This window comes from Diadema antillarum, unplaced genomic scaffold (assembly GCF_040938485.1).
Source record: "Diadema antillarum isolate AM-2024a unplaced genomic scaffold, OU_Dant_1.0 seq00000024_RagTag, whole genome shotgun sequence".
Classification (NCBI taxonomy): Eukaryota; Metazoa; Echinodermata; class Echinoidea; order Diadematoida; family Diadematidae; genus Diadema; species Diadema antillarum.
Window position 1 is genome coordinate 631842 of NW_027271142.1, and position 27405 is coordinate 659246.

General features: G+C 37.0%; 1 protein-coding gene across 1 annotated transcript in view; it reads right to left on the reverse strand.

The window, feature by feature from the left end:
- Nucleotides 1-26633, reverse strand: part of LOC139725193 (uncharacterized) — a 31825-nt gene extending 5192 nt beyond the window's left edge. Inside the window, exons 1-11 of the mRNA XM_071636285.1 lie at nucleotides 26295-26633; nucleotides 17567-17803; nucleotides 15744-15850; nucleotides 14836-14927; nucleotides 12806-12835; nucleotides 7443-7532; nucleotides 5942-6110; nucleotides 2523-2704; nucleotides 1902-1960; nucleotides 870-976; nucleotides 56-297 (exon numbers count right to left, since the gene is read on the reverse strand). Of these exons, the coding sequence (XP_071492386.1) occupies nucleotides 56-297; nucleotides 870-976; nucleotides 1902-1960; nucleotides 2523-2704; nucleotides 5942-6110; nucleotides 7443-7532; nucleotides 12806-12835; nucleotides 14836-14927; nucleotides 15744-15850; nucleotides 17567-17803; nucleotides 26295-26633 (1654 nt within the window). The remainder of the gene's footprint in view (nucleotides 1-55; nucleotides 298-869; nucleotides 977-1901; nucleotides 1961-2522; nucleotides 2705-5941; nucleotides 6111-7442; nucleotides 7533-12805; nucleotides 12836-14835; nucleotides 14928-15743; nucleotides 15851-17566; nucleotides 17804-26294) is intronic.
- Between the last annotated feature and the right edge of the window lie 772 nt (nucleotides 26634-27405).

Sequence of the window (27405 nt, forward strand, 5' to 3'; positions counted from 1 at the left end):
CAGGCACACAAACATTTTGGTAATTTTGTCTTGAATTGAAGATATAAAAAGACACCTTCTTCTGATGCTCGCGTAGCTCGATGGTTGCTATAGTGATAGGTCTGGATATCGCCTGCTCGTTTCCTCCGTTTCGCGACATTATTGTACTCCGACCCGGATGAGCAAAGGTCGGTCGTAGAGGGCGGAGTCACAAGCAGCATGACGAAAAAGGCATCTTGGGAGGCGGTGCTTGCATCCTGCGGGTATCCCATGGCAACAGCCACGTGAGATGAATCCACGTAACTCAGGTCCCCGTTTCTTTTTAGTGTCAGCGTTTATAAAAGAGAACAGGAAAACTTGTCAGAATGAGTACGAACAAAAAAAGCAAAATCGTTGTGTGGTGACAGAACAAGGAGTGATAACGGTAAATTAAAAAAAAAGGACAAACCATGCGCAATTATAATCCAATCGTAGAAACGGTCATACACAAATAAATGAGATTTATTGCCAAGATATCACTGCAGACAGATCAGCCACATGAACTGCATATGCCACACATTTCACGATTACCAAGGTACACATATGTTCATAGAACCCTTTTCAATGTCGAACTCTGGACCGTATGACTCTTGGCTGTTGGTCTCATGGGATATGAACACCTTAATGAAATACTTGAAAATACTTCTTGAAGATTCTTCAAGATTCAAGAATCATCCGCTTATTGAATGTTGTTCAGTAACTGTGCTGCTCTGCGACATCAATGTGAACCAATTCGTGTAGAGAGGAAACTTATAACAAAATATCAGAATACAAACAAACAAAAACAAACAAACAAACAAACAAACAAATCAGCAAACTCGATCTTATTCCAAACTGACAACTATACTCACCCTGTCTTCGTTCCAAGATTTGGACAACAGAATTCAAAATTGTCGTTACACCAGTAGGTGACGATTCGAGCTACCACCCTAATCAGAAGATCACGAAATTCCGTCCACTGAAAGGGAGAAGTAAAGATCGAAAAATTACGGGGATGATAATGATTAAAAGGGATGGCATAGTTTTGATTGAGATGGGGATTGTAGTTTTAACTTTTTTCTTTGCGAGATCATTAGAAACCACCTATACGTAGAATTTCACAATTCTAAGAGGAATAAAAAGGTTATATGATGAAAATCGGTTTTGAAATGGCTGAGATATAAAAAAAACAAAGCAAAACAAAGTAAAGCAAAGCGGTCTTTATAACAGTTGGGTCCCACCTTTTATTACGATCCCCCCTTTTTGGGGGAAATCTCAGTCACTTCAAAACCAATTATTATCCAATTAACTTTGAATTCCTCATAGAATTATATGCTTATTCAAACCAGGTTCCTCATTATCTTACAGAAAATTTGAAACTTAAAGCCCCATCTCAACAAAAATACACCCACCCTGTAACGATAAAGATAATGATAGTACATTTTAGCACACACACATACACACAGAGTTATGAAATAGAGTTACTGAATAGGACAATCGATATTATGTAAAAATATATGTGTTGGGAGTACGGAATGCACCTCCATCCCTTTTTTATAGCTTATGTGACACTGCATGGTTGCAAAGGGGTGAGGCACAGGCGTGCCGAGCAGATAAACGAGTGAAGAGTTTGTTTGCAAAAAACAATAAGTCCATACTTTCCAAATGGAGATATTTGTGATTAATTTTAAGGTCAAGAAAAATAAAGAGAATAATAAAAAAATATTTGCTTCTTTTGACCATAACTTCAAAAATGTACCTTTATATGAAGTGACCAATATATCATTCAAAAGGTATTATTTTGTACTTTATGACAGAGACCGCACTTCAAAATCTTCAAAAATGGAGTTATCGGTTTTTGCGAACAAACTCGTCGAGTCTTTCTTGCAGTGCAAGGTACGTACCCTTGAGATTGATGTATAGATTAGAACCTTCACGCCGTAGACAACTTCAGCTTTGCTTTCTGTGACATGGAGAAATAATGATAATAGTAACAATAATATGGTTACAATGACAGCGATATGATGATGATGAAGAAAAAGAATACATGATATAATCTTCAAAAACCATACGCTATTACAAGCAGGTGCATCAACCTACAACCTACATACCCTACCTAACAATTGAAGACTTTGTTCGCAAAAACCGATAAGTCCATATTTGCCAAATGGAGGTATTTGCGATTAAAGGTCAAGAAAAATAAAGAGAATAATAAGAAAATGTTTGCTTCTTTTGACCATAACTTCAAAAATGTACCTTTATATGTATTGACCAATATATCACTTAAAAGGTATCATTTTTTACTTTATGACAGATACTGTACTTCAAAATCTTCATCGGTTTTTGCGAACAAACTCTTCAATTCTTCGACTCACGCGCCGTCGCGTCGGCTTGAGACCATCGCACACTAGGCCTATACGACTTTCGGTCGCACAATATTAAGCGACTCTGGATCTGAAATAAACAAGCATGGGTATTCTGAGGCTAATGCCAGTTATTTCGGATCTAGAGTCTGTCAGTCTTACCTTGACAGTTGTCTCCTTGGTAGTCGCTGGTGCAGTCGCATTCGCACGGGTCGGTGATACGCGTGCCGCCATTATCGCACGTGATGTCACAGGACGCGGTGGTCGTCTGGCGACGTGTGGACGATCTCGGCGTCGAAACGGGCGTCGAAACCGGCGACGAGACTGGCCCAGCCGTCACGGTTCTCTGAGTTGGGGTGGATGGTGATGGCGTTGAGGCTGAAGGCTCTGAGAAAACAAAACCAAAAATCAAAACGAAGGTTTCCAAAAGTATGACCAATCTAGAATAATATATAGGGCTTTCATAGTGAGCAAACATGTTCGTTCCTTCTTTTATTCATTCATTCATTCATTTCATTTCATTTCATTCATTAATCCATTCATTCATTCATTCATTCATTCATTCATTCATTCATTATCAATCGCGGAGAAAACATGCATAATTTTTCTTATACGATTCTCTCTCTCTTTTTTTTTAGAGGATACCTGTACCGTTTTATCATTTACATTGACATTACAAACTACTCAGTGGTCAACGGTGAAAAAAATTACAAAATCTACCAGCAGTATAGAGGATCACAGAAAAATAATTCCTTTATCCGAGGTGTATAGCTTTAATGTCACACATTATTTTATTCCATTTCGTCTACATAATATGTGATAAAACAAAACAAAGAAAAAAACGTTTATAAAACAGCGCTCTGTTCTTACCGCACACGAAGTTAGGATCTCCAGCCGCTGCAGAGATAAAATAAAATGAAAACAAATGGTAAATGTCCGATTTTTCATCTCAGTTCAGAAAGTGCATAATTTTCTTTCCGGAGTGCCTTTTGGAAAGAAACTCGCACAAGAATACGTAATGAAACTGCGTATTGTGATTTACACGATGCAATTTTTACTGCAAGATAGAAAGACACAGAGACACAGATTTAACCATCCAAAGCACAAATAAATGATCAGAACGCGACCATATACTGCAGTAAAACGATGTATTAACACTGTATTGAACATAGCCTCCCCCCCTCCCTCCCCCATATCATCTTTTGAGCTTCGGACTCGAAAATTTTCCTGAAACCCTCAGTCACAAAGAATGTCTATAGCAAAAATAATCTTTTATTTCCAAGTGCGTCATTATTTGCTAGATGAGACGATCACTTAGTAGAAATTTGATGTATATTACTCTTTATCTCGCCCCTCTCTCTGTTTATATATAATATATATATATATATATATATATATATATATATATATGTATATATATATATATATATATATATGTATATATATATATATATATATATATATATATATATATAAAGCAATAAAACTCCTCAAAATCAGTTCTGTAATTGAAGTTTGATATAGCATATTTCTCTTATATCTGCATTATCTTCATTAAATATGACATCATAAGAAAGCCTGATTAATTATCTTTAAAACGACACCTCTCTTGATATGATTGGGTGTTCCTGGAATGTGCAAAACTGCCGAGTATGGGGACAGATCACAAGGGAAAAGTCGCAACAATTCTGCTATTGATAATGTACAGTTTTGATGAAAAAAGGCCACTGGACCATGCAATGCTGAAATGAGAGCACTTTCAAAAACTCCCGTTTCCTAGACATTAGATGACTGTTTGGTCAACCTTTATGTTTGATTTTAATCTGCACATACTACTGCAGTTTTTAATTCATGGATGAAGCCGGGGATCTGATGATAATCTCACAATGCATTCTTTTCAAGCACATTCCTTCCCTGAAATGACAAAACAAATGGGAATTATACTGTTTGACACAACACATTTGCTCTATTTTGCAACATTTCACATTTGACCTTTCCTCATACTAAGTCGTAATGTGCATTCCAGATATGCATAATGTAAACAAGTGAGTTGTCGTTGTAAAGAAAATTAATCAGGTATTCTTATGATGACATGTTTGAATGAAATGATGTAGTTTTATTCAAAAGAGAAATATTATGATTCATGAAATTGGAAATGGAGGACTTTTTTTGAGGGGTTGATATATATATATACCGGTATATATAACGAAGAATAAACCGGTAATGCAATATTTCACCAATATAGAGTTTATTGAGCAACTCAAATTTTCGGTGGCTTCCATCCGAAAATTTGAGTTGCTCAATAAACTCTATATTGGCGAAATATTGCATTACCGGTTTATTCTTCGCTACATTGGAGCCAATACGTGAATTCGCAACATGTTTGTACCGGAGGTATATATATATATATATATATACGTATATATATATATATATATATATGTATATACATATATATATATATATGTATATATATATATATATATACCGGAGTTGTGTGTGTGTGTGTGTGTTTGTGTGTATGTGTGTGTGTACGTGTGCTTGGGTGTGTGTGTGTGTGTGTGTATGTGAATATGTATATGTCTGTGTGTATGTATGTGGGTGTGTGTGTATGTGTGTATATATACATATATACCCAATGCAAATAGACATATGAACATGATATATAGAAATGTGTATGATTTTGTTTGTAATTATTATGCTTAGAATTATGAGAAAATATGGTTATTATATGTAAGCAGCTTGATATAAGAATTTATTCATATATATTTTTTGGATATAAGATGTTATTTTGATGATGAGATAAGGCTAAATTGGATTTTTGTATTGAATTGAATGATTGATTTGTGTACATAAAGGAAATAATTCAGAAGATTGGTAATATATGAAATTCCATTATATATTGTGACACATAGGTTATTCAGATAATAACTATTCTGTTGAGAGATCCTGAGGAAGGCCTGATGACTGGCCGAAAGCTTGACTGAATAAAAGGGAGACTCAAAATCGAATGCAACGTCCGCCTCAGTCTAATTTCTTTCAGTATATACATATACATATATATATATATATATATATATATATATATATACATATAATCATCAAAAATAACACTGTAATCAAGTTCATGCTGTATTCACCAACATTTTATTTCGGCATGTTATATACATATTTGTTGTATGTATGTATTTTGCAGCTTGGGTTTCCTGTAGATACAAAAATCTGCCCTCAGAAAAAAATGAATAAAGGATACATTTCCAAAGACTTTCTCCATTATTGTATTATTTCCTACTGTTTCCTCACTCCATCAATATCTGATGTTTCTTTTTTTGATACTCTTAGTTTTTCGTCGAAAAGGAGAGTTATCACCCCTTCTCCCCCCCCCCCCCCAAAAAAAAAAAAAATACAGCCAGCGATATTCAAAGATGGCATTTGTTAGGGAGAAAGATGACAATTACTGCAGAAACACTTGCCAAAGACTTGATGGAGTACCATAGTAACAGGAAGATCGTGACTTGAACTCTCCCCCCCCCCAAAAAAAAAAACAAAAAACAAAAAACAAAACCAACAACATCAACAACAAAACAATGTTACGTGTAGCTGTATTATTGTCAGTGCATTTCGAATACTCACCGCACAAGCTGCACATAAGCGGACAGTTGTTGAGGACGAACTGGTAATCAGACGTACACCAAGACGTCGGCCACCCGGGATTTGCCCCGCAGTTCTCGTGGGTGTCTTCGCAGACGGCTGCACAAAAATAAAGCACGTGTTGGAAAGGACACGTAACGGCGCGTAAAATTACGTCAGTGAGATGAACATTTTGGTGCTCCTTGAACCAAAAATAATTATTTTACGTCGCTCAAAACAAAACAGAGCAAAACAAAAGCAAATACAAACAAACGATGGGTTGCAGTCACCAAATAGTTTCTATTTTTTGTTCTTGGGCTTAATAAGGAAATGTTTATTGAGGACTAATACTTCATAAGCCGAACTCCTGACCAATAACAAGTTATCCTTAGAAAAAAGAAGAAGAAAAGTCTAGGAAAGCAACAATTGAAAATGTGATCAAAATCGAATGCAAATTAGGGAAGCTTTTTATTTTTATGTCTTTTTTTTCAAAACTTCTCGATCAGTGAAGGGTAAGGTGATAAAGGCGATTGTTAAATATCACCAGGCCTGTTTTCACTTACCGATCAGAAAATGTGTGAGCATAATGAGATTTACTGTTGAATAACTTCAAATTCAGGTACAGTAATATTAGAATTTGAGATTGGGTTTTAACTATATTTGATACTGCTTCCCCTCTCCCTCAAAAAAAGAAAAAAAAAACAGAACAAAATGGATGGAGAAAAATCGACATTTCAAAATTTTGGGCACAGACAATATGACCACTTGTGAGCCGGCGACAACAACGTTTCACTCATTTACATGTTGACAGTATACCACCTGTTTTGTTAGATTGGCGAAACTTTACAATTCATGACTTCATCTATTTTTATCATATTTTGATCAACCTGTCACTGATGTGGTTATAAATAGTACTCCTTGTCTGGCCCAGAGTTTATCTCAGGAAAGAATGCTAAAACTCTTTCACTTCAGATGCCCGAATGTTGTCTATAAGTCCAGAGAATTTTAGACCATATTTTACATACATGTATAATTTTTTTTTTATAATTAATTTTTTATATGTATATATATATTTTTTTCTGAGAACCCCCCCCCCCCATCCATTAACATACAATATTATCATTACTGAAAGGATGCACGTTCTGGTGGTATTTACTGATGCTGCTAAGTGGAAGAAATCTTGTACTTTGTTATAAACATAATTATAGATACATGAGTATGTATTGTAATATTATATTTTTGCATATCATCAGGCTTCTAGTACGTCTGATTTTTTTTGGACGTGTGACTAGCACGTCGTGATACTTACGAGACATCAATTATAAAATCTAGACTTTGTCCCTTCTAGTAGCCAATGCGTTTTTATGTTTTCTCTTTGAAACTAAAAAATAATAAAAAAAAGAAATAAGCGGTTTTCCCAACATGAAATAAAAGAAGGAAGTTTTCACTAACTTGCGCAGTCCGATCCATAGAACCCATCTTGACATTCACAGGTACAATCGGACGTCGCCGTTCCGCAATTCTGGCAAGACGCTCTGCAAACTGAAATTATGATATTACACATAAACAATAACAACAAATAATAAAATAATGATATACAAGAATAACCGTGATTTTCTTAATGGCACATATTGATTATCGATCAATTCTCTGAGATATTAATTAATGCCTACAATCAAAGCAAATCAAATCAAATGAAATCAATCTATCAAATAGCACAAAAGGAACTGTTCGAGTGCCATCTACGGCCATTTCCTGATCACTGTCATGATAATGAAGTCGACTCCTGTAACTTCACAAAGCAACTAAAACAAATTCTGTCGTATACAATTGTCGCATAGGCGACTCCAAAGATTGGAAAAAAAAAATAACAGTGTAAATTATCAACAGTTACATGCCTATCATAGTCGTCCAGTCAGCATTAAATATGATAATTTTGAAAATGTTAATGATAGAAATGAAATAAGTGTGGGCCTCGGTAATAATTATATGATAACTACAATGATGACAACAAGATGCAACAATCAGTGTGATGGTATTCTTGTAAATTCTTGTTATTTCCACATTAGTTTTGACAACGCAGTTACATGGCCCGATACACTACATCGCGTATTTCACTTTTGGTGACAGACTTGATAATAGGTACAATGCTGAATAAGAACGATATCCATATTTTTATTTTATTTCACATTTCCAACGGAAACACAAAGATATACAAAGATATTGTATACTGAAAATCAGTGCACGAATAAACACCAACATTACAATGTACAATTAAAGAACGTTTGCAAAAATACGAAAATGATGGAAATCGATAGAGAAGGCTTTACAAAAGCAATGGTTTTAGAGTAAATATCTCTCTACCACGCATGATAATACAAATTTCGTGATTGATATATCATTACACATAGAAAAGTGGATTAACAACAACAACAAATAACAACCACAACAAACAACCAAAACAACAACAACAACAACAACAACAAAAACAACAACAAAAAGTACATGATTCCTGGACTTTCAGACTAAAAGGAGTGAAATGAAAACAAATTTCACTAAATTGATAATTAGGTAGCTTTTTCCGTCTCTTTTATTTCTTTCTTTCTGAACCTCACATGAGGCCATCATATTCAATGTTATTTCCTGTTCATTTCCCCCACTGTTCTGTCGAAGCACACTCTGGTTTGTTAGAAACTAAAAGACATAGGTTTATTTTTGAAATCCTCGAATTAAGATTTCATTTGCAGAGAATCTTCCTCAGAATATCGTTTCTCAGCACTAATCTTCTCATCTTTCTGGAATATGTTTATTTTAATTCATTCGCGTGCTATAAACATCTTACAATATATCATCGTTGTATTCTTGCAACTATGCATTACAACAAATAAACCTAAAATGACCTTATATCGCTACAAATCCTGTTGCAAACACCAGTAGCAACCGGGATCAGAATGTTTGCCCAATCCCTGCGTTGGTCTTACAAACATGTTTAAGCCTTGATCATGATCTAAGAATGAGCGTTATTGTTTGTTTAATCCAAGTTTATCCCATACAGATTCACTGAAAAGCAAATTGTCATTCGTATAACTAATTTTAAAGAGGGTAAAGATCAGGGTTTCCCTTTGTTCTGTCTGTCTTCTTCTTTTTGTTACGTTTCGAAATGGTTAATTTGCTTTGCCACAACGACGACATAAACAGTGCTAGCAGTCTTACTTCCATAACATTGCTCAGGTACGAATTCGATGAACCCTGCCAGTGCTAGGGACTTTGGACAGTGTGTACAATGCTATGAGGCTTTCTATGCAATCAGCACTCATAGCGTACTAAAGGTTAAACTAACGGTGATTACAGAAGAGGAAGAACGCGAGGAAGGGAATTGAGATGAATTTAAGGGATTAAGTAGTTTCGGTTGATATGGGAACTCCGATTTAAACTTTTTGTGAGATAATTAGACAACATTTGATGAAATACTAAAGAGCATATCATTCTAAGGGAAATTGAAAGTTTATTCATTTTGTTTAGAATCGGTTTCGAAATTGCTGATATATATGAACATGAATTTTAAAAAGTGGTCCTAATAAAATGTGTCAATTATTGTTGTTTGCCGTGTTCAATTAACATTGTCTTGTTTACATTAGTTTGGTCATTAAAAAAAAGTGAGATTATATCATGTTCTTGTCAATAAATGGAAATAACATTGATCTTGAACTTAAAGATAACGCGAGAAAGAGAGTTATTCTTGTTTGCGTGTGTGTGTGTGTGTGTGTGTGTGCGTGCGGGCGTGTGTATGAGAAAGGAGACGGCACACCATGGCGATCAATACTGAAATTTTGTGATCTGGAATTTTATAGAAGAGAGAGAGAGAGGGGGGGGGGGGAGAATAAATCAGTGGAGCAAAAGACAAAAATATCTTATTGAAATAGAGAGATAAATATAGATATAGAAGATATTTGTTCGAGAAACAAGATTGTATAGGCCATGGCGATATTGTTATCTACCTTTTGTGATATGGGTTTCGGTGTATGTGACATGGGTCGATATGAAGATAGAGAGAGGGGTGGGGGAGAGGAGCACGGATTATGAAAGTCATTCGCCTCGGATCAAATTAGACCAAAATTGTTTGTTTTCTTTTCACATTTCATCTCTAATGTTCAATAGCGAAGAAAACGTCATAATAAAGCAAATCAGTCAGCCTTTACGCCACACTGTGTCTGCACGGATGACGAGGCATAAACATCGAAGAGGAATAATGATTTTTTTTTTCTTGCATGACAGATCATAAGATGAGGTGTCAATCTTCCTCTTCCCAGAGCCAACAGAGCCTGACATGTTTATTCGAGCCGCGTACTTCAGGAGAGTTATACCTTTATGTGTTGTTTGAGTGTGATTCGTTGGTTGAGAATGAAGAATGATAAGGGCGTTACAGTGCCTCGAACACTATGCTGCCCTACTTTGGCAAAAGGAAGCAAGTGACATCGAGTACAAATGCTGCAAATGAAGAAAATATGTTTTTGGGTAGGCCCTTCAACATGGAAATTTGTGATGAGAAAACAATGTCGGTATTCGTGCAAGTCATGAGGTGATGCATTTATGACAATTCGAAGAATTTTGATATTCCCATCGAAACTCATTATTATGTAACTTGCATCCTTTTGCCAAAGTATTATAGATTTGTAGAAAACACGAACAATCTGGCAAAAGGAAGCAAGTGACAATAATATCATGAGGTTGTAACTTGCTTCCTTTTGCCAAAGTATTTCAGATTTTTAACAAACATGAAAAATCTGGCAAAAGGAAGCAAAAGACAATTATATCATGAAAAGGTTATACTTGCTTCCTTTTGCCAAAGTATCGTAGATTTGTAACAAACATGAAAAATTGGCAAAAGGAAGCAAGTGACGATTATATCATAAAGATGTTACTTGCTCCCTTTTGCCAAAGTATTTTAGTTGTGTGTAAATATAAATGATTTAGCAAAGGAAAGCAAGTGACAATCATATCATGAGGTTGTAACTTGCTTCCATTTGCCAATTTTTTTTTCCATGCAATTTTTTGCACCTGCTTCCTTTTGCCACCCGAATATCTCAGAAACGGAACAAAATTGTACCTTTTGGATTTTTCAGTTAAATAGAGCATGCCTCAAATATGCTAAATCAATACACAAGTCAATATCCATGAAAACGTCACTTGCTTCCTTTTGTCAAAGTAGGGCAGTATGGCTTTTGTGGGAACTTTGCGCGCTTATTTTTCTCAGCCGACGTGTTAATGATGTTCCAAGGTATACAAAGGAAATAACAAAGCTGAGTCGTTTAAATATCACCTAATGATTACATTTGTTTCTCCTGTCTCTTTGACAAGTTTCGAATAAGTCTTTATTGCATTTCCTTCTATTTTTGTTATCTTTTTTTTTATTGGCATCGCATGCTACATTGATTAATTGATGACAATTTTTAATAGATGTTACTCTTGATGATATTGATAGTCATGTACAACGTGTTCTTGTTTGATTTCCGAATAAAACACAAAGGAGAAAAGAGACAAATGTTTACATCTAAATGTTCAACATGTTCAAACTGACTGAATGACTAACAATCAGAGAAGATCGACAAAAATGAGTGTCGGATAAAGTAGATTACAAATAAATATACGTGTCAAATAAAATCGTATTCCACCTCCCAGTATGCTGTTTATCTTCTTTTTTTTATTTTGTGTCTTTATTTCTTTATTACAACTTCATTGTCAAACTATGTGAGGACAGGCCAGTGAAAACGTTGAGGTTTCTTTTTTCCCTTTCCTCCGAAGTTACCATGAATAATAAGATAGAATAAGTATTCATTTCTATTGGTTCATGACGCCACTATTGGATGTGGTAGTGCCACATAGCCAAATCTCGCTCTCTGTCAAATATATCTTATAACACTTGTTTTTCATGATCGCCAACCATAGTTAGGTGCTTGTGAATATCCATGGCAGTACTTATCTTACATAAATCAACTTAATTCCCTGCTTTCTACAAATACCCATGTCTTTTTAAAGTGAATTCTTGAGAGGGAATAAACCGTGCGACGATGACGCACCTTAAAACTATGATATTTTCTAGCTACAGCGATGTTTCTCGGTTGACAGGCTATCGAAACGTTGCAGCAGCCGCAGCGGTGACTGCGCTTTAAAAAAAATGCATTTTCTCTCGTCAATGATAAAACAACCATAGGTCCATGAAATGAGGTGATTTTTCGCCCCATTTGCAGAGCAGTGACCGAGCAGTGAAAACAAACAGAAAATAAACAAATCCACTATTAGATCAGCTGCACCTTTCCAAGATGAGTACGCATAACTGTAACCAATGGGCATGAAGGCTGGAACGAACCAAATCGAATGGAATTTCAGTTTGCATAAACCACTCATGTGGCTAATGTATCATCTATTTATGATTGTCATTAATTTCTGCTGGGTGATTATACATATATATGCTATATATATATATATATATATATATATATATATATATATACACTGTATATATATATACATATATATATAAAGCGGTGTTCATGCAAAGTTAATCCTATAGATGCGGGAAATAGATTAAAGCCTTCACAAATACCAAATTTGTTTGTCCTTAATTGACCAACGTCTGGATACAAGTATGTTAGTAATAATGCCATCCCACATTCAAGAGCCCTTGTACTTGATGGACCTTTTTTGTGGAATGCTCTCCCTCTAGAAAATGCACTTTAAATGCACTTTCAAATGTAATTTCAAGCAGAATTAAAAGAGAGTGATTTAGACGATAAATATGTAAAATTCCAACTTACCACACTCTTCGTTGTGTTCCGAACACAGCCCTGCAAAGGAAGGTAATTATAGTTTAATGTCGTGAGTTACAGTTACCATGGGCATCAAACTTTTTTTCATACTTCAATCACACACACACATTCACACAGACACACACGCACACACTCAAACAATATACATCATCCACGTCGGACATGTCACAGGACTTTCATGTACTTTTATATAGGTATCATGAGTATACGTGTTGGTGAGTGTATGTTTCTGGTCAAAGTATCGACTCGTGGCAAACGCTTCACGTGTAACCTTGAACAGTATCATCAGAGACGAAGCGACATGATAAAATGCCAATAATTTAACTTTAAAGTACTTTCATGCGTTTCTTGCACAAGTACGCATTTTCATTTCACACCATGGCCTAGCTGGGTGAACGTCATGAGCTCGACACCCACGAGTCATACAGTCCACGAGTCATACAGTCCACGAGTCATACAGTCCACGAGTCATACAGTCCACGAGTTTCATACAGCCCACGGAGTCATATAGCCCATGAGTTCGACACTGTAAGCAAACATGGCCCACGAGACCGACAAATTAAGCCCCATGTTGTCTCTGTCGAACCTGTGGGCTGTTTTACGTAAGTGTCGAACTCGTGGGCTGTATGAATCTTGGGCTGTATGTATGGGCGTATCATAAAACTTTTTTTTCGATGTCGAATTGGTGGGCTGTAATACTTATGGGTGTCGGTCTCGTGCAACGGATGACGCCCCCTCCTCCCAGTTGACCCTTAAACTACAGTAATTTTCAGAGAAACAGAATTGGAAACATCTCATCAAAATCGGATATAGAATAAAAGAGTAAAGGGACCTTAACGTTTCAATTCTAATGTATCCATTGATACCAGAAAGGTTTATGATGGCATATGATACATTTAATTTCTCTTCTGTTCAAGCACAATATGAAATATAAAGTGATATCATGCTTTTTTTCAATGATATAGCAACTAGTTTCCCCCTAAAAGACAACACTGTTAAATTAATATAAGACTACAGTAATTTGATGTGAAGGATTTAACAAAGGCCAAATCTAAACTTGGATTCACCTTTATGTATAGAAAGCTCTGTCAAAACAACCCAAACATATACCGAATCTCGGCTTGTGATGATGATGCAGGAAATAGGTTTATAGCGTTTGAACTTTTTTAAAGTGAAGGATTCGTCATGTAATATTAGATTCTGCAATATTTCCAGCACTAATGCAGATAAATGCTTAATTAAAAGTGAAACAGTAGATTGTCATTCTTTATACCATACGTAATTTTTTTTTTCAGCATCAGCTCACACCAACGGTGATATATCACTTGGTCTTCTCTCAATTCATCTGATAGCCATCTACTCTCAACCCACATGGTCTAATCTTGTTTCGTCTACAACTAGTTCGTCTAATGACGTTAAGTCCAATTGCCACTTTACCAGCTGGTCTACTTCCATAACGAGCTATGTCCACTTCGTCTAATACCTATAGTTTATTAGACAAAATGGGAAAAAGACCAAAGAGACAAAACTGTAACTAAACCATCTGGTCATTAGACGAAACGATAAGTAGCTAAACTGGGCCTTAGACCAAGTGAGAAGTAGACCAAACGGGCATTAGACGAATTTGATGGTAGACCACAACAACGATTTAATGACACGAATTACGATATGTGATGGATAATAGGCTAGAGCAGTAAAAAAGTTGATCACCAAACACACGTATTAATACTGGTATCTCTTCGGCACCTCAACCAATACTATACCAACCCTTTAAACACAGTGACACTTAAACTTTTGTCATCCTACCGCCGATTTACATTAGATTTACGGTATAATCAGCAGTCATCATAAAGACTTAATCACATTTTACACCGACTGTACTCGCAGTGGATTTCATAACACCGGTGTACAATATACATCCACACGGAGAAGCAAACCGGTGTATAATATAGCTAGACGGCTTTAACACCCGATCCAACCTTAAGTAAAGCAGTTGAAACGAACATCTGTATACTTACTGCATTGGTTTTCGTAACACTGGCCAACACCAGAGTCGCACTGCGTGCATGGGCTGCCCGACAGATAGGGTTTGGTCCCGACGTAGTTCCCCCTGAGTAGTGTATTAGAAAAGAAAATTATTTAATGCAGATATCATTTGATTATGTTTTAATAATTCAGTGTCCCTTATCACAATAACATACTGGTACATTCACTCAATTCATTTCATCACATTTCATCAACACAGCCACTCCCCCCCCCAAAAAAAAAACAAAAAAAAAAAAAAACAAAACAAAACATGTATAAGAGTTGTACGTGTAAATTATGTATTATTACATGTGTATAAATGTGTGTGTGTGTGTTTGTGTGTATTAGTATAAAAGCGTTAATAGGTGGAATATGCGACTGAAAACGAGGTATCTTCGAAAGGGAATTCGTTCCAAAACGATGTATTTCAAAGAGAGAGAGAGGGAGAGAGGGAGAGATGGGTCTATCATGGATAAAGGGAACGTCGTACTAGTACATAAAGTATGATAATATTATTTGAAATCCATATCAACTACTAAACGTATGATGATATTATTTGAAATCCATATCAACTACTAAACGTATTCCACATGGATTAGCATCCATACTTGTTTGCAAACATTGTTTTAGATTGTTTCACACCGCAGACTGCTGTTTGAGGGTCATGGCAGCTCTCCCATTGAAATACCTATTAACTACCTATGAATTTGCTCGTCCTGCCAAATCAACCACCATTGAATAATCGAGAGTCATTTATAGGTTAGAGATGCTAGCTTTGTCCACTTTTTCAACAGCGTTTCAATATAATTAAAAAAGATTAAAAAAAATCACTTAATGTTTCTGTACCTGGCAGTATAGGAACGTACATAAATAATGATAATTCCTTTTTGTCAAAACTCACGCAGGTCCGTAATTGCATGTGATGATATAAGCGTTGGTCCAGCCGTTTGAAACGGTGTCACACCTATGAATTCCGCAACCTACAGCCTCCGTGTTAGCCCAGACGACCTGCGGTGAGACAAATATGCAAAGGAAATCCTGATCGACAAGTCTAATGACATAGATTCTCCTCTCAAGCCTTTCTTTCCATTTCCAAAGCCTCTGGTCCGGTACGAGGACATTAATTTATATCCTTTGCTACTCAGAAGGTTCGTTACTCCGAAACACACATTTTTCTGTCTACATGTGATACATGTATTGATACTTTTTCGTCAATCCGAAAATATAAAAGGGTTCTTTGGTATGCACAATGATGGTATTATTCCGAAGATTCGTTAATTATAATCCGAAATTGAAATAAGGTTCATAATCCGCAAATGTAACGACAGATGAACATGTGTTGTAAAAGATACCTTCGAAATTACGAACTTTACTTCATGTTTGGATTTACGAACCTTCAGAAAAAACGAACCCTATTTCTTGTTTCTTTGGATTGACAAACCTTCTGAATAAAGAACCTTCGAAACGACAAACCTTCAGAATAAGGAACTTTCGGATCAACGAAATGGTACCGCGTAACCATACTCCAGGGCCCCATTTCATAAAAGATGTTAGGATGACAACTCTTGCTGGAATGACCACTTTCCACAGCAAACAGCCAATCAGGAAGCTGTATTCTTGTCGTTACCATGACAATAGTCATTCCAGCAAAGAGTTGTCATCAAATAAACTCTTTATGAAATGGGGCCCTGGGCTTTGGTTAACGATGACGACCAAAAATAGGCGGAGCCATTTATGAGTAATATCTAGTTTAACTTAGCATCACATGAGTGAATATCATCGGCTCCGTAAACGACACATCGATATTTTATATCTCTTTCTCGTATTTGTCTCAGCCCCATTTAGCTCTTAATCTTCTATTCATATTTGGGGTGCACGTCACGACTCATGAGTTTAATACTAAGCAAATAAGGCCCACTCGGCTGAGCTGCCGTGTCGCAAGTAAATTTTTCGAAAGCGCTTTTAAGGGACAACGGACTGATGGACACGGACGTTCCAGGTTGGTTGCTTTCTGTGTCACAGATTTTACTGTGTCCTCAATCGAAAGCTCCCTACTGAGACATTAAGCCCCATGTTGTAATGTCGAACTTGTGGGCTGTTTTTGCCTGGTGTCGAACTCATGGGCTGTATGACTCGAGGGCTATATGATTCATGGACCTTCTTTGCAATGCCGAACTCGAGGGCCGTATGACTCGTCAGTGTTGGTCTCGTGGGATGACCCCACAATTTGTCTATATGCCTTTCCTACACCGTATAGGGTACAAAACGATTCATGAAGGTTTGCTACGTACCTAACAATAAACATCAGGCAAAAATAAAACGTGACGGGTGCTGGTTGACCATTGTTAACTAGAAAAATCCTGTATGAATAAGGATTCCAGTCATGGCTGAACCACCATCATCTCTTATTAGCTTCAGACGTAAACTTTTAATAGTTGAAATAACATTTTGAATTCTTGTCATGGGTTTGTCCGATTTCTGACTAACTGCGATTTCACTGGTCGCTGCCCCTATAGTACAGGTGATTCTCTTTATAACGAAATCCTCGGGACCCGACATTTTCTTTTTATCTCTTTATAGCCGAAGAGTAAAATGTATACAGATGTAAATTTATAGATGATTACTTCAATATTTTTTGAGCTGAATTTTTACTCCGTGTAACGATAATTTTGTAAAAGCCGTGTTCGTTATAAAGGGAGTGCACTGTACCACACGCCAACCAACCTGGGTGTAATGACCACAGACTTTTCCATCATCGCAGCTGTTCGTATCGTAGTCGTAGTCATGGACCTCGTTGTACCAGGACTGCGTTGCACTAGCTCCCGAGGGCGACGAGGTAGTGCCAAGCCAGAGGTTCTGGCCCACCGACGAGTAGGGGGAGATGTTATCGGGGTTACCGTGTTCCCACAAACACTCTTCCGACCACTGCTGTGCCATCGTGGCTAGATCGTCATCCCAGTGCTGTGCGGCGTAGAGTATAATAAAAATAATCATTGTTATCACATATACCTTGTTCAATTTAATGATGTTGTGTCTAGTTTTTTTTATTGCAATTGACTGACAAACTGCTCTTTATCAACGTAAATAAACACTGATTTCTCCAGTGTTTTAGTAATAGTCATGAAAAATAAAAACCTACTCGACGCAAGGATTATAAATCTGAATAAAGTTAATACACAATACCTGCTGCTATAAGGGATAAGAATCATTACTGGCTATCAGGCGGATTCGTTGACACATATCTAGCAAGCAGGGAGTCGTTGGTTTGCAGGGGCGGATCCCGGAATTCCGTAAAAAAAAAAGGGGGGGGGGGCAAACAATATTTCTGGTGCTACTTCCGGGTTTCATCTCATTCTATTTCTTTTGTTTTAACAACAAATAAAGAGGGGGACCCCCTCTGGTTTGAGTCCGAGTATGTATGACCATGATTTTTATCATGGCTATACCACTTATCGATGTTTGTTCACGTCGATGAGGGACAATCATTTGTTTTTATCATAATTACCATGAAAGTGAAGACAATTACAACAGTAACAGTGAAGATGAGAAAGAGTAAGCAAACTTTAGTCGCGGATCGAAATGCTATTATATTATAAGTATAATGACAATTAGATAATCAAAATACTTATCATTATTATCATGAAAGTGAAGACGATAGTTCTGCTGCAAGTCAAACTTACAATATAGAAAGGATGATGTATCATAATTATGATAACAATTTCAATAATAAGGAAACATACACAGTCGTATATAGTGCATTTACGTACACTAATTGATAAAACAGCGACAATGCACTACTAATAACGAAATAACGGTGATGGTCATACTAATAACAATAAAAAGAATATCGGCTGTAATAAGTATGATGTATACAGAACAATAATGATGCAAATATGGGCGAGGAAAAAAATCCCCAGTGGCTTTAACGATAAGAGTGTCCTTTGTGTTTTAAAATTGAATGTATTTAGTTCGGTTATACATTCATATTTTTGAAAATTTCTACAGTAATGTACATTACTCGTATGCCTTGGAGAAAGTGTATTTTCTTTGTCTTATCACACTATGTATGTTTTTACATTGTAATATCATTATGCTTTTCAACATCGTGTACTCACTTGATTAAGCCTTTGGTTACATTGAGATTTCGTGTTGGTGTTAAATACGCAACTAAAACGGAACTGTACTGAACTCGAGTAATGAATTAAGAGCAGGCAAACAACTTTAGTTAAATTCAGACATGAAATACTAATAGATGACTTTGAACGGCCAAAAGTTTTCAACTATGATGTAGAGAGCCCTCACCATCCACCCTCATATACTGATTGTGATTACAAGTCGTTATTCCGAAGGTTCTTTATTCCCCTTGCAGGTTCGTTAATCTGAAAACAAATAAGGTTCGTAATTCTGAAGGTAATAATTAACATCACAAGTTGTTGCGACCTCGTCATTGTTTTATGAAATCATTCAAAACTTGAAATAATTCTCTTCAGTTTTTAAGAAAGTTTGTACAGTTCTTATTGACAGAATAATTTTGACAATGATTTAATGTCTTTTTGAACATGTTTTTTTTTAATACATGACAATATCTCATTTCATTCTGTTGATAGCTCCGACTGTAAATCTTCAATAACAATTAAAATGATTCAAATTCATCAAATTCAATAGCCTCATACACCAAGAGTTGTCTCCTAACGGCTAGAAGTCCCTTCAATATGCAGGCTCTTGCAATGTTTTCATTTTTATTTAACCTTTCGGGTCATGATATCTTCTTGAAAAAATACATTGTTAAGGGATCTTCGCACCTGGTAGATATTCGAACTGAGAATGCGCAGATTGAGCGTTCAGAGCCTAATTCACCACACCATCGTGTTTTTGCTGTCAGTGCGAGAATCGACTTGACAAGACTCGACATTAGCGGTGGTGCGGTAGCCAGGGACAACCAGAAATAGAAGTCGCCTACTTCTTATAGAAATTACATGTTTTGGTGGATCCTATCGGGTGATCGAAATATTTGAGGGTGTACAGTGTGTTTTTATGTATTTTTCTCATCCAGGGAAAATCAGAGAATAGCTCTCGGCTCAGAGCTTGACAACTGCACCCATTTCAGATAGCGCCGGCGAGTGCGGGGTTGCCAAATCGCAGCTAGTCTTCACGGCCAAACTCAGTCTATTTTACGCTCAGAATCAGCCATTTCATTTTTTTTTAAATCCACGCTCAGATAATATAGCTGGTAACTTTCACATAATCGTTTTTTTAAAATATCATTTGAATGTTTTAATGCTTGCATTCTATTTATTTTCCTAATATTCAGCGGCGCCAAAATCATTGTTGAGCCACCAAAATCAAAACTGGATGATTTTGGTTGCCCGAACTTGGCAACAAACAAGTACGATGAATGAGGTCAAAGAGATGAGTCAAAACAGTCTCAAGGGCTTTTTACATTTGTAAATTTTTGCTTAGCCCCGGACCAACGGTGGGGCTAAGGGGGGGGGGGGGGGGGGGGGGCTTAGCCCCACCGTTGGTACGGGACTATCCTTAGCCCACTTTCTGTTTACACTCGTTTTTGCCAAAGTGGGCTAGCCCCACCGATAGTACGGTACTATCTGGCCCTGCAAAATAGCAGGGGTTAGCACCGCAATTGCGGTGCCAAGCAAGTGAGTGTAAACACAACGAAAAAATAATATTGGGCTATTAAGCGACGGAGACGAAGTCCGACCCTCACTGACCAATCAGAAACGAGGTAATCAAGTGTTGCCGGTGCGTGCGTGTACGTGTACAGTACACAACGTAATTATGAATATTCATGTGGTTTGGAAAGTCCGGGGCTAAGAAATACGAGTGTAAAAAGGTCAGTTTTCTCCTTAGCCCCGGACAAGAGATAGTACGGGACTAATTGGCGAGTGTAAAAAGCTGAAAAAATTGGTACGGGACTAACGATAGTCCTGGGTCAGAGAAAGTCTAGGGGTTAAGAAACACAAGTGTAAAAAGCCCTTTATTTCACTTGATCCAATGCTTGTTCAATGGCACCACTAATAGAAGACGTTGAACGTATATGCCAAACTTGAACTCTCCCACAGATGTAGGAAGACAGCGCAAAGTCATATCTCGTTGAATATTGTTGAAAATGACCAGCCCAGCCCCTCTCTCATACGGAAGATAATACGAAATGTGTTTGGTGATGGTAATTATTTCTGCTACTCCTATTCAAAACAGACAAGTGATAGATAATGGGAAAGACTAAGGAGAAATTGCACAAATATTGCTGAAATAATAATTAAAAAAATGTATTACTTAACATTGACTTTACTGGACTCTTATCTGACATAATCAACCTATATTAAAGAGCTATTCTTGAGGTTTATACCACATAAATTTGTCGGAATTAATCTGAAAAGTAATACAATCGGCTTTCCAGGGGGTACAATTAAAGATGATTTCACAACCCAAAGCTAAGATTATTTGCTCTTTTGTACATATTTCTGGACGGGATTGACTTTTGTTTTCTGAAGCTGAAAAAAAAATATGTTACAGTTCAAAATGAATCTTCAGATTGCTAAGGAAGATGGCGGCATCGAAAACAGATCATCGCAAAGGCACAAATGCACCTGCGGAATTCCTTTTTTTGAAACCATAGAAATCTGACAGCTGTTTTGATAATTGTAGGCAGTTGGAACTCCAACTGAAGAGTTTGTTCGCAAAAACCGATAAGTCTATATTCGTCAAATGGAGATATTTGCGAATAAAGGTCAAGAAAAATAGAGAATAATAAGAATTGTTTTATTCTTTTGACCATAACTTCAAAAATGTACCTTTTGTAGTGTCCAATAATTAAATCATTTAAAAGGTATTATTTTGTACAGACAGAGACCGTACTTCAGAATCTTCAAAAATGGACTTATCGGTTTTTGCGAACAAAGCATCCAACTCTTGAACATCCTTGGTTTGAAACAGAGCGTCAGCTTCGATTATTGACTTTTCTCACCCCAGCTTCCTATCATATTCTTTTGACAGTTTGTGGATTTAAGCACTGAAAGGCTAAACCATTATTGATACAATGCACGCTCCGTTACCGTGAAACTATGTGCGTCATGGAAAATGTGTGCACGCAACGTGGATTTTTATAATTCATTCTAATCCCGTGAGCTGTGTCCAAAGAGCTTATAATGAGCAGTGAGAAATATCGCCTGGGATCTGGATGTTTGTGTGTGTGTGTGTTTCCGTGTGTGTGTGTGTGTGTGTGTGTGTGTGTGTGTGTGTGTGTGTGTGTGTGTGTGTGAGTGTGTGTGTGTGTGTGTGTGTGTTTGTTTAAATCATTGCTCTGCACCGCTGGAGCATTATGCTGCTGCATTTTACCTTCCTCTTGTTCTCTATCGATTTTTTTTCTTTCCGTTAAATGTTGCTGCTGAGCAACCGCCAAAAACAGCTTTCATCTTCACAGTAGCTGCAAGTTAAGAATGTACAATTAATCGCCATGATCGACAATGTTGGAAATGAAGATGATGATGGCGATAAAAACAGTGACACTAAGCGAAAAAGAAATGACGAGAACATAAACTCAAAATCAGAGGAGCGAGAATGCAGTGCTTGATTGCTCGACAGAATCGAAATGATTCCATAAAGCGATGTATTATAAGTGGTAATTAAAAGCAAATATTATTGGCCACGGCTTCCTTAATATCAAAGAAAATACGTATCATTTTGATGTATAGGTAAAAAGATGTCACGCATCCTCGAATTCGTATCTATGGTAATAGATGTTGATCATCAATACTAAATCTAACACCTTAAATTAACGAGCTTCTAAAGACGGGCTGTGCAACATTGATGATATGGACTGTGCATAAAATCATTGTTTTTTTGTGAACCCCATTTAGATGAACTCACTAGTCTTATGTTTCTGATTATGTTCTTGTCCCATGTTTGTTGTGTTTTATGTACAACGACTTGAAACAATAAGAATTATCAGATTTGTTGTCATGGGCTATAAAGATGAAACTGAATCAATTGAATTGAATCATAATATCCGATGAAAATATTGCCAAACAATATTCCATACTTAACGTTGTGTAAATGAAGCCAGAAAGAGCATTTAGGACAACAATGAACAATCAACAGTGTTATCTTCCCTCCAATCACTTTTAGATTTCCGTCTTGAGAAAAATGGGAATTATTTCTTCTCTCAGCGAAATATTATAATTGCAAAATACATGGATGAATCATTCTCTAAAGTGTATGTTATTGACACTTAACTAGATGCCCATTTTTCTTTACTAAACTTCCTCAGCTCGTAAGCCTTCCGACCTCAGTCCTGAAAAATAGACTATAAATGTAGTGGAATGGAACAATATAAGTAGAGCACATCACTGAAAGTTTGAGATAGAGAGAGAGAGAGAGAGAGAGAGAGAGAGAGAGAAAGAGAGAGAGAGAGAGAGAAATCCCCGGACAATCCGTTTAAGTGTTATGAACTTATGAAATTTTGGAGATTAGAAGACTATACTACAGATCATGAAATAACAACATGAACTACCTTATCTATAAAGCGCTTGTTTCACGACGTTCTCGTTTTTCATGCCAAATTTTCCTGAGAATGTACCGATTTTATCTAATTTAATCTGTTCCTTATAACCTAATCATTATAGAGCTCTGTACCTCAAAAAATGAATTTCCCTTTAGCGTACTATCAAAATAATGCTTATCTATTTCTCCTTTAAACTTAGTAATGGAGAGAAGGATTTGATCCGGTTTACTATCTTTTTTCTCCTCTCTTGCTAACTACTATACACTGTATTGATAACTTTCCTATCAGACCGTGCGAGGGGGCGCGCGACTTCATGCCGGTGAGCTTGGTTGCCAAGGTAACGTGTAAACTTAGCTTTGCAACAACAAGTGATAATGTTCACAGCAAACTGGCTGATAACACGCAATCATTATATGCCCCAATACGCAAATAATCCAGACATTCTGCCTCTGTAATAACATATAGTTCTCGCTATGAATTAAACACGGCGAGATTACAAGAGAAGCCAAAAACACGTCATCTAGAGCTGACGATTCGTGCGATATACTTTGATGAATCAAATCAAACGTCACGCACAAAAATCGTTATTCCAGTATAGAATGTTTTGAATAAAAGTCAGCGTATGAGTATTGACAATGTAGAGGTGATGGATGGTATTGAATGTATCTAATACAGCTTCCCTTGGGAAAAAAAAGAATATAGAATTCTCATCGCCCGTGCTCCACCCCATAAAGCCTAAGAGACGGACTGATGGGAACAATATGAGAGAGAGACGGACAGACAGACAGACAGACAGACAGAAACAGGGGCGGATCCAGGAATTCTGTAAAGGGGGGGGGGGGAGGGGGCGCAACTAATATTTCTGGTGCCACGTCCGGGTTTCATTTCATTTTTTTCTTTTTATTTCTATTGTGTTGAACGAAAAATAAAGGGGGGCGTGCGCCGGTTGCGCCCCCCTCTGGATCCGCCACTGGAGAAAGGGGGGGGGGGGGGGGGAGAAGGAGGGAGGGAGAGTGAGAGAAAGAAGGGGCAGAAAAAGAGCTAACAAGAAAAAGAGGGAGACGGAGAGAGAATGCAATTTTCTAGGCTTCTGGTTTGTATACAAACAAAGGACTTCCAAACATAAAAAGCTTTGATGACAATACCATTAATAGTTATACATTGTGTGTTCATGTCGGAGAGCCCAGCTGTTGTAAAAAGGGGAGGGGTACATGTATATTAGCCACAAACAAAAGGTACAAGGGTAACATGACTTGGAGCGACTAGACTCGTACAACTGTCGTACGAGCTTTAAATTGAGGAATATGTATGAAATACACAACATCATAACAGTGGATATTAAAATAACAATTACTATTCTTACATTGTACAGCCAAGTTATTGAAGAATCACTTCTCTTCTTGATTTCAGTTCATTTCATTCATCTGTTACAACACGTCACGTGATTCTGCCAACATGGCTGTTTCCTTCCTCATGTCCGCATCATGAGAGGACAAAAATGACATGTTATCAAGAAACATTATGTACATGTCCATGAAAGTTTAGAATACACAACATAGAGGATATTAGGTGAAACAAACTCTTATAATGATTATGATGATGATGATAATGATGAAACTGCACTTGTATTTTGCCATTTACCTGTATAGGACACAATTATAATCATCTGTATAGGATATATCTGTTCTTCGACGTATAGTATCCGAATCAACATTAAACCACTCCGAGTGAACGTATGATATCATTATGATTGTGTTGGTCTCTTATAGTATTGCCCTTGTATACCTTCTATTAGTCGACATTGCACAAGCCGAAAAATTGCTTTAGTCGAAGAAGAATTCACCTCGGATGGCTAAAACTTATAGTGTAAGTAAAACATAAAAAGTATTCACAACTCATTTTCACGCAGACTCTTAACATTTTGCACAATGCACTGCTGCATTTTTTTCTCTCCCCCCTTTTCCCTCATGATTATAGATTATTCTTATTATGTCGTTTTACTTAGACAATCATTTTTGAGGCCATTGTCCTCGTCAAGCGTTTGCTTATGATGATGGTCTCCTGTATTTCTGTTAATTTGTCTTTGAATGACAGATACACGGGATCCTATGTTTGCATAAATATTTGCATAAAATAATGCCTGTTTGTTTTCATTTTGAACTGTGTTAAAACAATCGTTGGCTATTTGAATAATCATTTATCTGTTTTAACTTTCTGATTCAAATCACACTGTGCTCAATTAGTTGTTCGTTCAATACTGACTTTGTACTTCTATGTATGAAAAAGAAATTCAGAAATAAGATCAAATAAAATCAAAGAAGAAAAAGATCACGTATATATCGAATGATATTCTCTGTTCACTTTGAATCCGAATTTGACGAGATTGATAGTTTTAACGTCTAATGATGTGAAGTGGATCACCTACGCGTTATGGGTTCGAGCTATACTGTGTGAATAATACTTGCGCAAGATGTTTCCCCACTTTTGTCCCTCTTGACCTCATTACGGATATGACAAGATGTCTTTAGGCGAACTTAACTTGTCTTGAAGAAAGAGCAAAGGTAAAAATCATTGATGTTCTCTTTCTTTTCATCTGCATCCTCTAAAATCTTCTCCCTCCCTTTCTTTTTCTTCTCCTTCATTTTCTTGTTACTGTAATTGTGTTAACATATTCTCATTGTTGTTGTTGTTGTTGAACCTTTCAAGAATACGAGATCAATTCGTAACAAAATCAAACGAGATATTGAAATATTCCAAATGATGTAACTACTCAGAATTAGTAGGCCTAAACGAAACATAGATATAGGTAAGTATTATATATATATATATATATATATATATATATATATATATATATAGACATAAATACATCAAAGAATAATAACAAACACACAATATTAAACAAAGAGATAACAAATAAGTACAATATGTTACCATGTATTTCATGTTGGATGCTTCTGGGGAAACTTGGCTTCGGAGTTCATTATGTTTGTTTAGGATCGCCTCGATCTCGTCGGCGTCGAAAGATGTCGACCTCTTCACGCGGCGATGTCGATCGTCGTCGATGTTGTTCTCAACAGAACGTCTGAGGGAGTGAGCGGGGTGGTGATCACGCCCGTCAAAAATGACCTGGACCTGTTCTGTGATGTACAGGGCCGCACCCAGAGTGAACGTTCCCGTGTCTGGTTCCCCCGCCAGAGCACCGGGACCGAGTTCGGCGTCTACCGACCTACTCGCGATTAGGGCGACGCACCAAACCAAAGCCACAATCATGATGTTAGCACCCTATCTCAGCGTCAAGACAACTTTCCAAACTTTTGAAGGGAACGGGTTATGAACAATTTCCCCTCCCCTTTACAACAGAAATGCTCTGTCGGGTTTAAGACCCGTTCCTCGAGAGAGCTGGTTTATAAATCTGATCAGTCCATGAAAATGATGGTTTGCGTATTTCTCAAGAGTCTGCCCCTTGTGAAATTGACTCCAGACAGTATTTCAAAGACATTTAACAACACAGCGAACAAACAACCCGATTGAAAACTTTCCAGACGGTGCAGAGCCTAAACCTTGCCTATTGATAAAACCACGGAGCTTTCTTTGTAGAGACGGAGAAACTACCGATCGGCGAGCCGTAATCAGCCCTCGTCATTGTGATGTCACAATGAGAGTATTGATGGACAGCGATGGGCTTCAGGGCTTCAAGTAAAGTCGGTCGATTATAGGCTAACATGCTGAATATGACGTGTAAGCAAATCAGAGGACGCTATCTAAAGAGAGTGAGAGAGAGGGCCGGGGGGGGGGGGGGAGGGGAGGGGAGACAGGGAGTTAGAAAAAAAGGAACTAATAATGCACAGCGACATCAGCTCGTATCCACGTAAATTCCATCACAATATTTTACTTATCGATACAAACCACTAATTTTTTCACTTAAGTCTCAGGTCACGCAGAAGGAATAAGGACAACAGTGGACAACTGAGAAGATTTTGATTAGTACATTCGCTCGATCAATTACGATATAATAGCCATTTGATAACAAGGACGTCAGAAA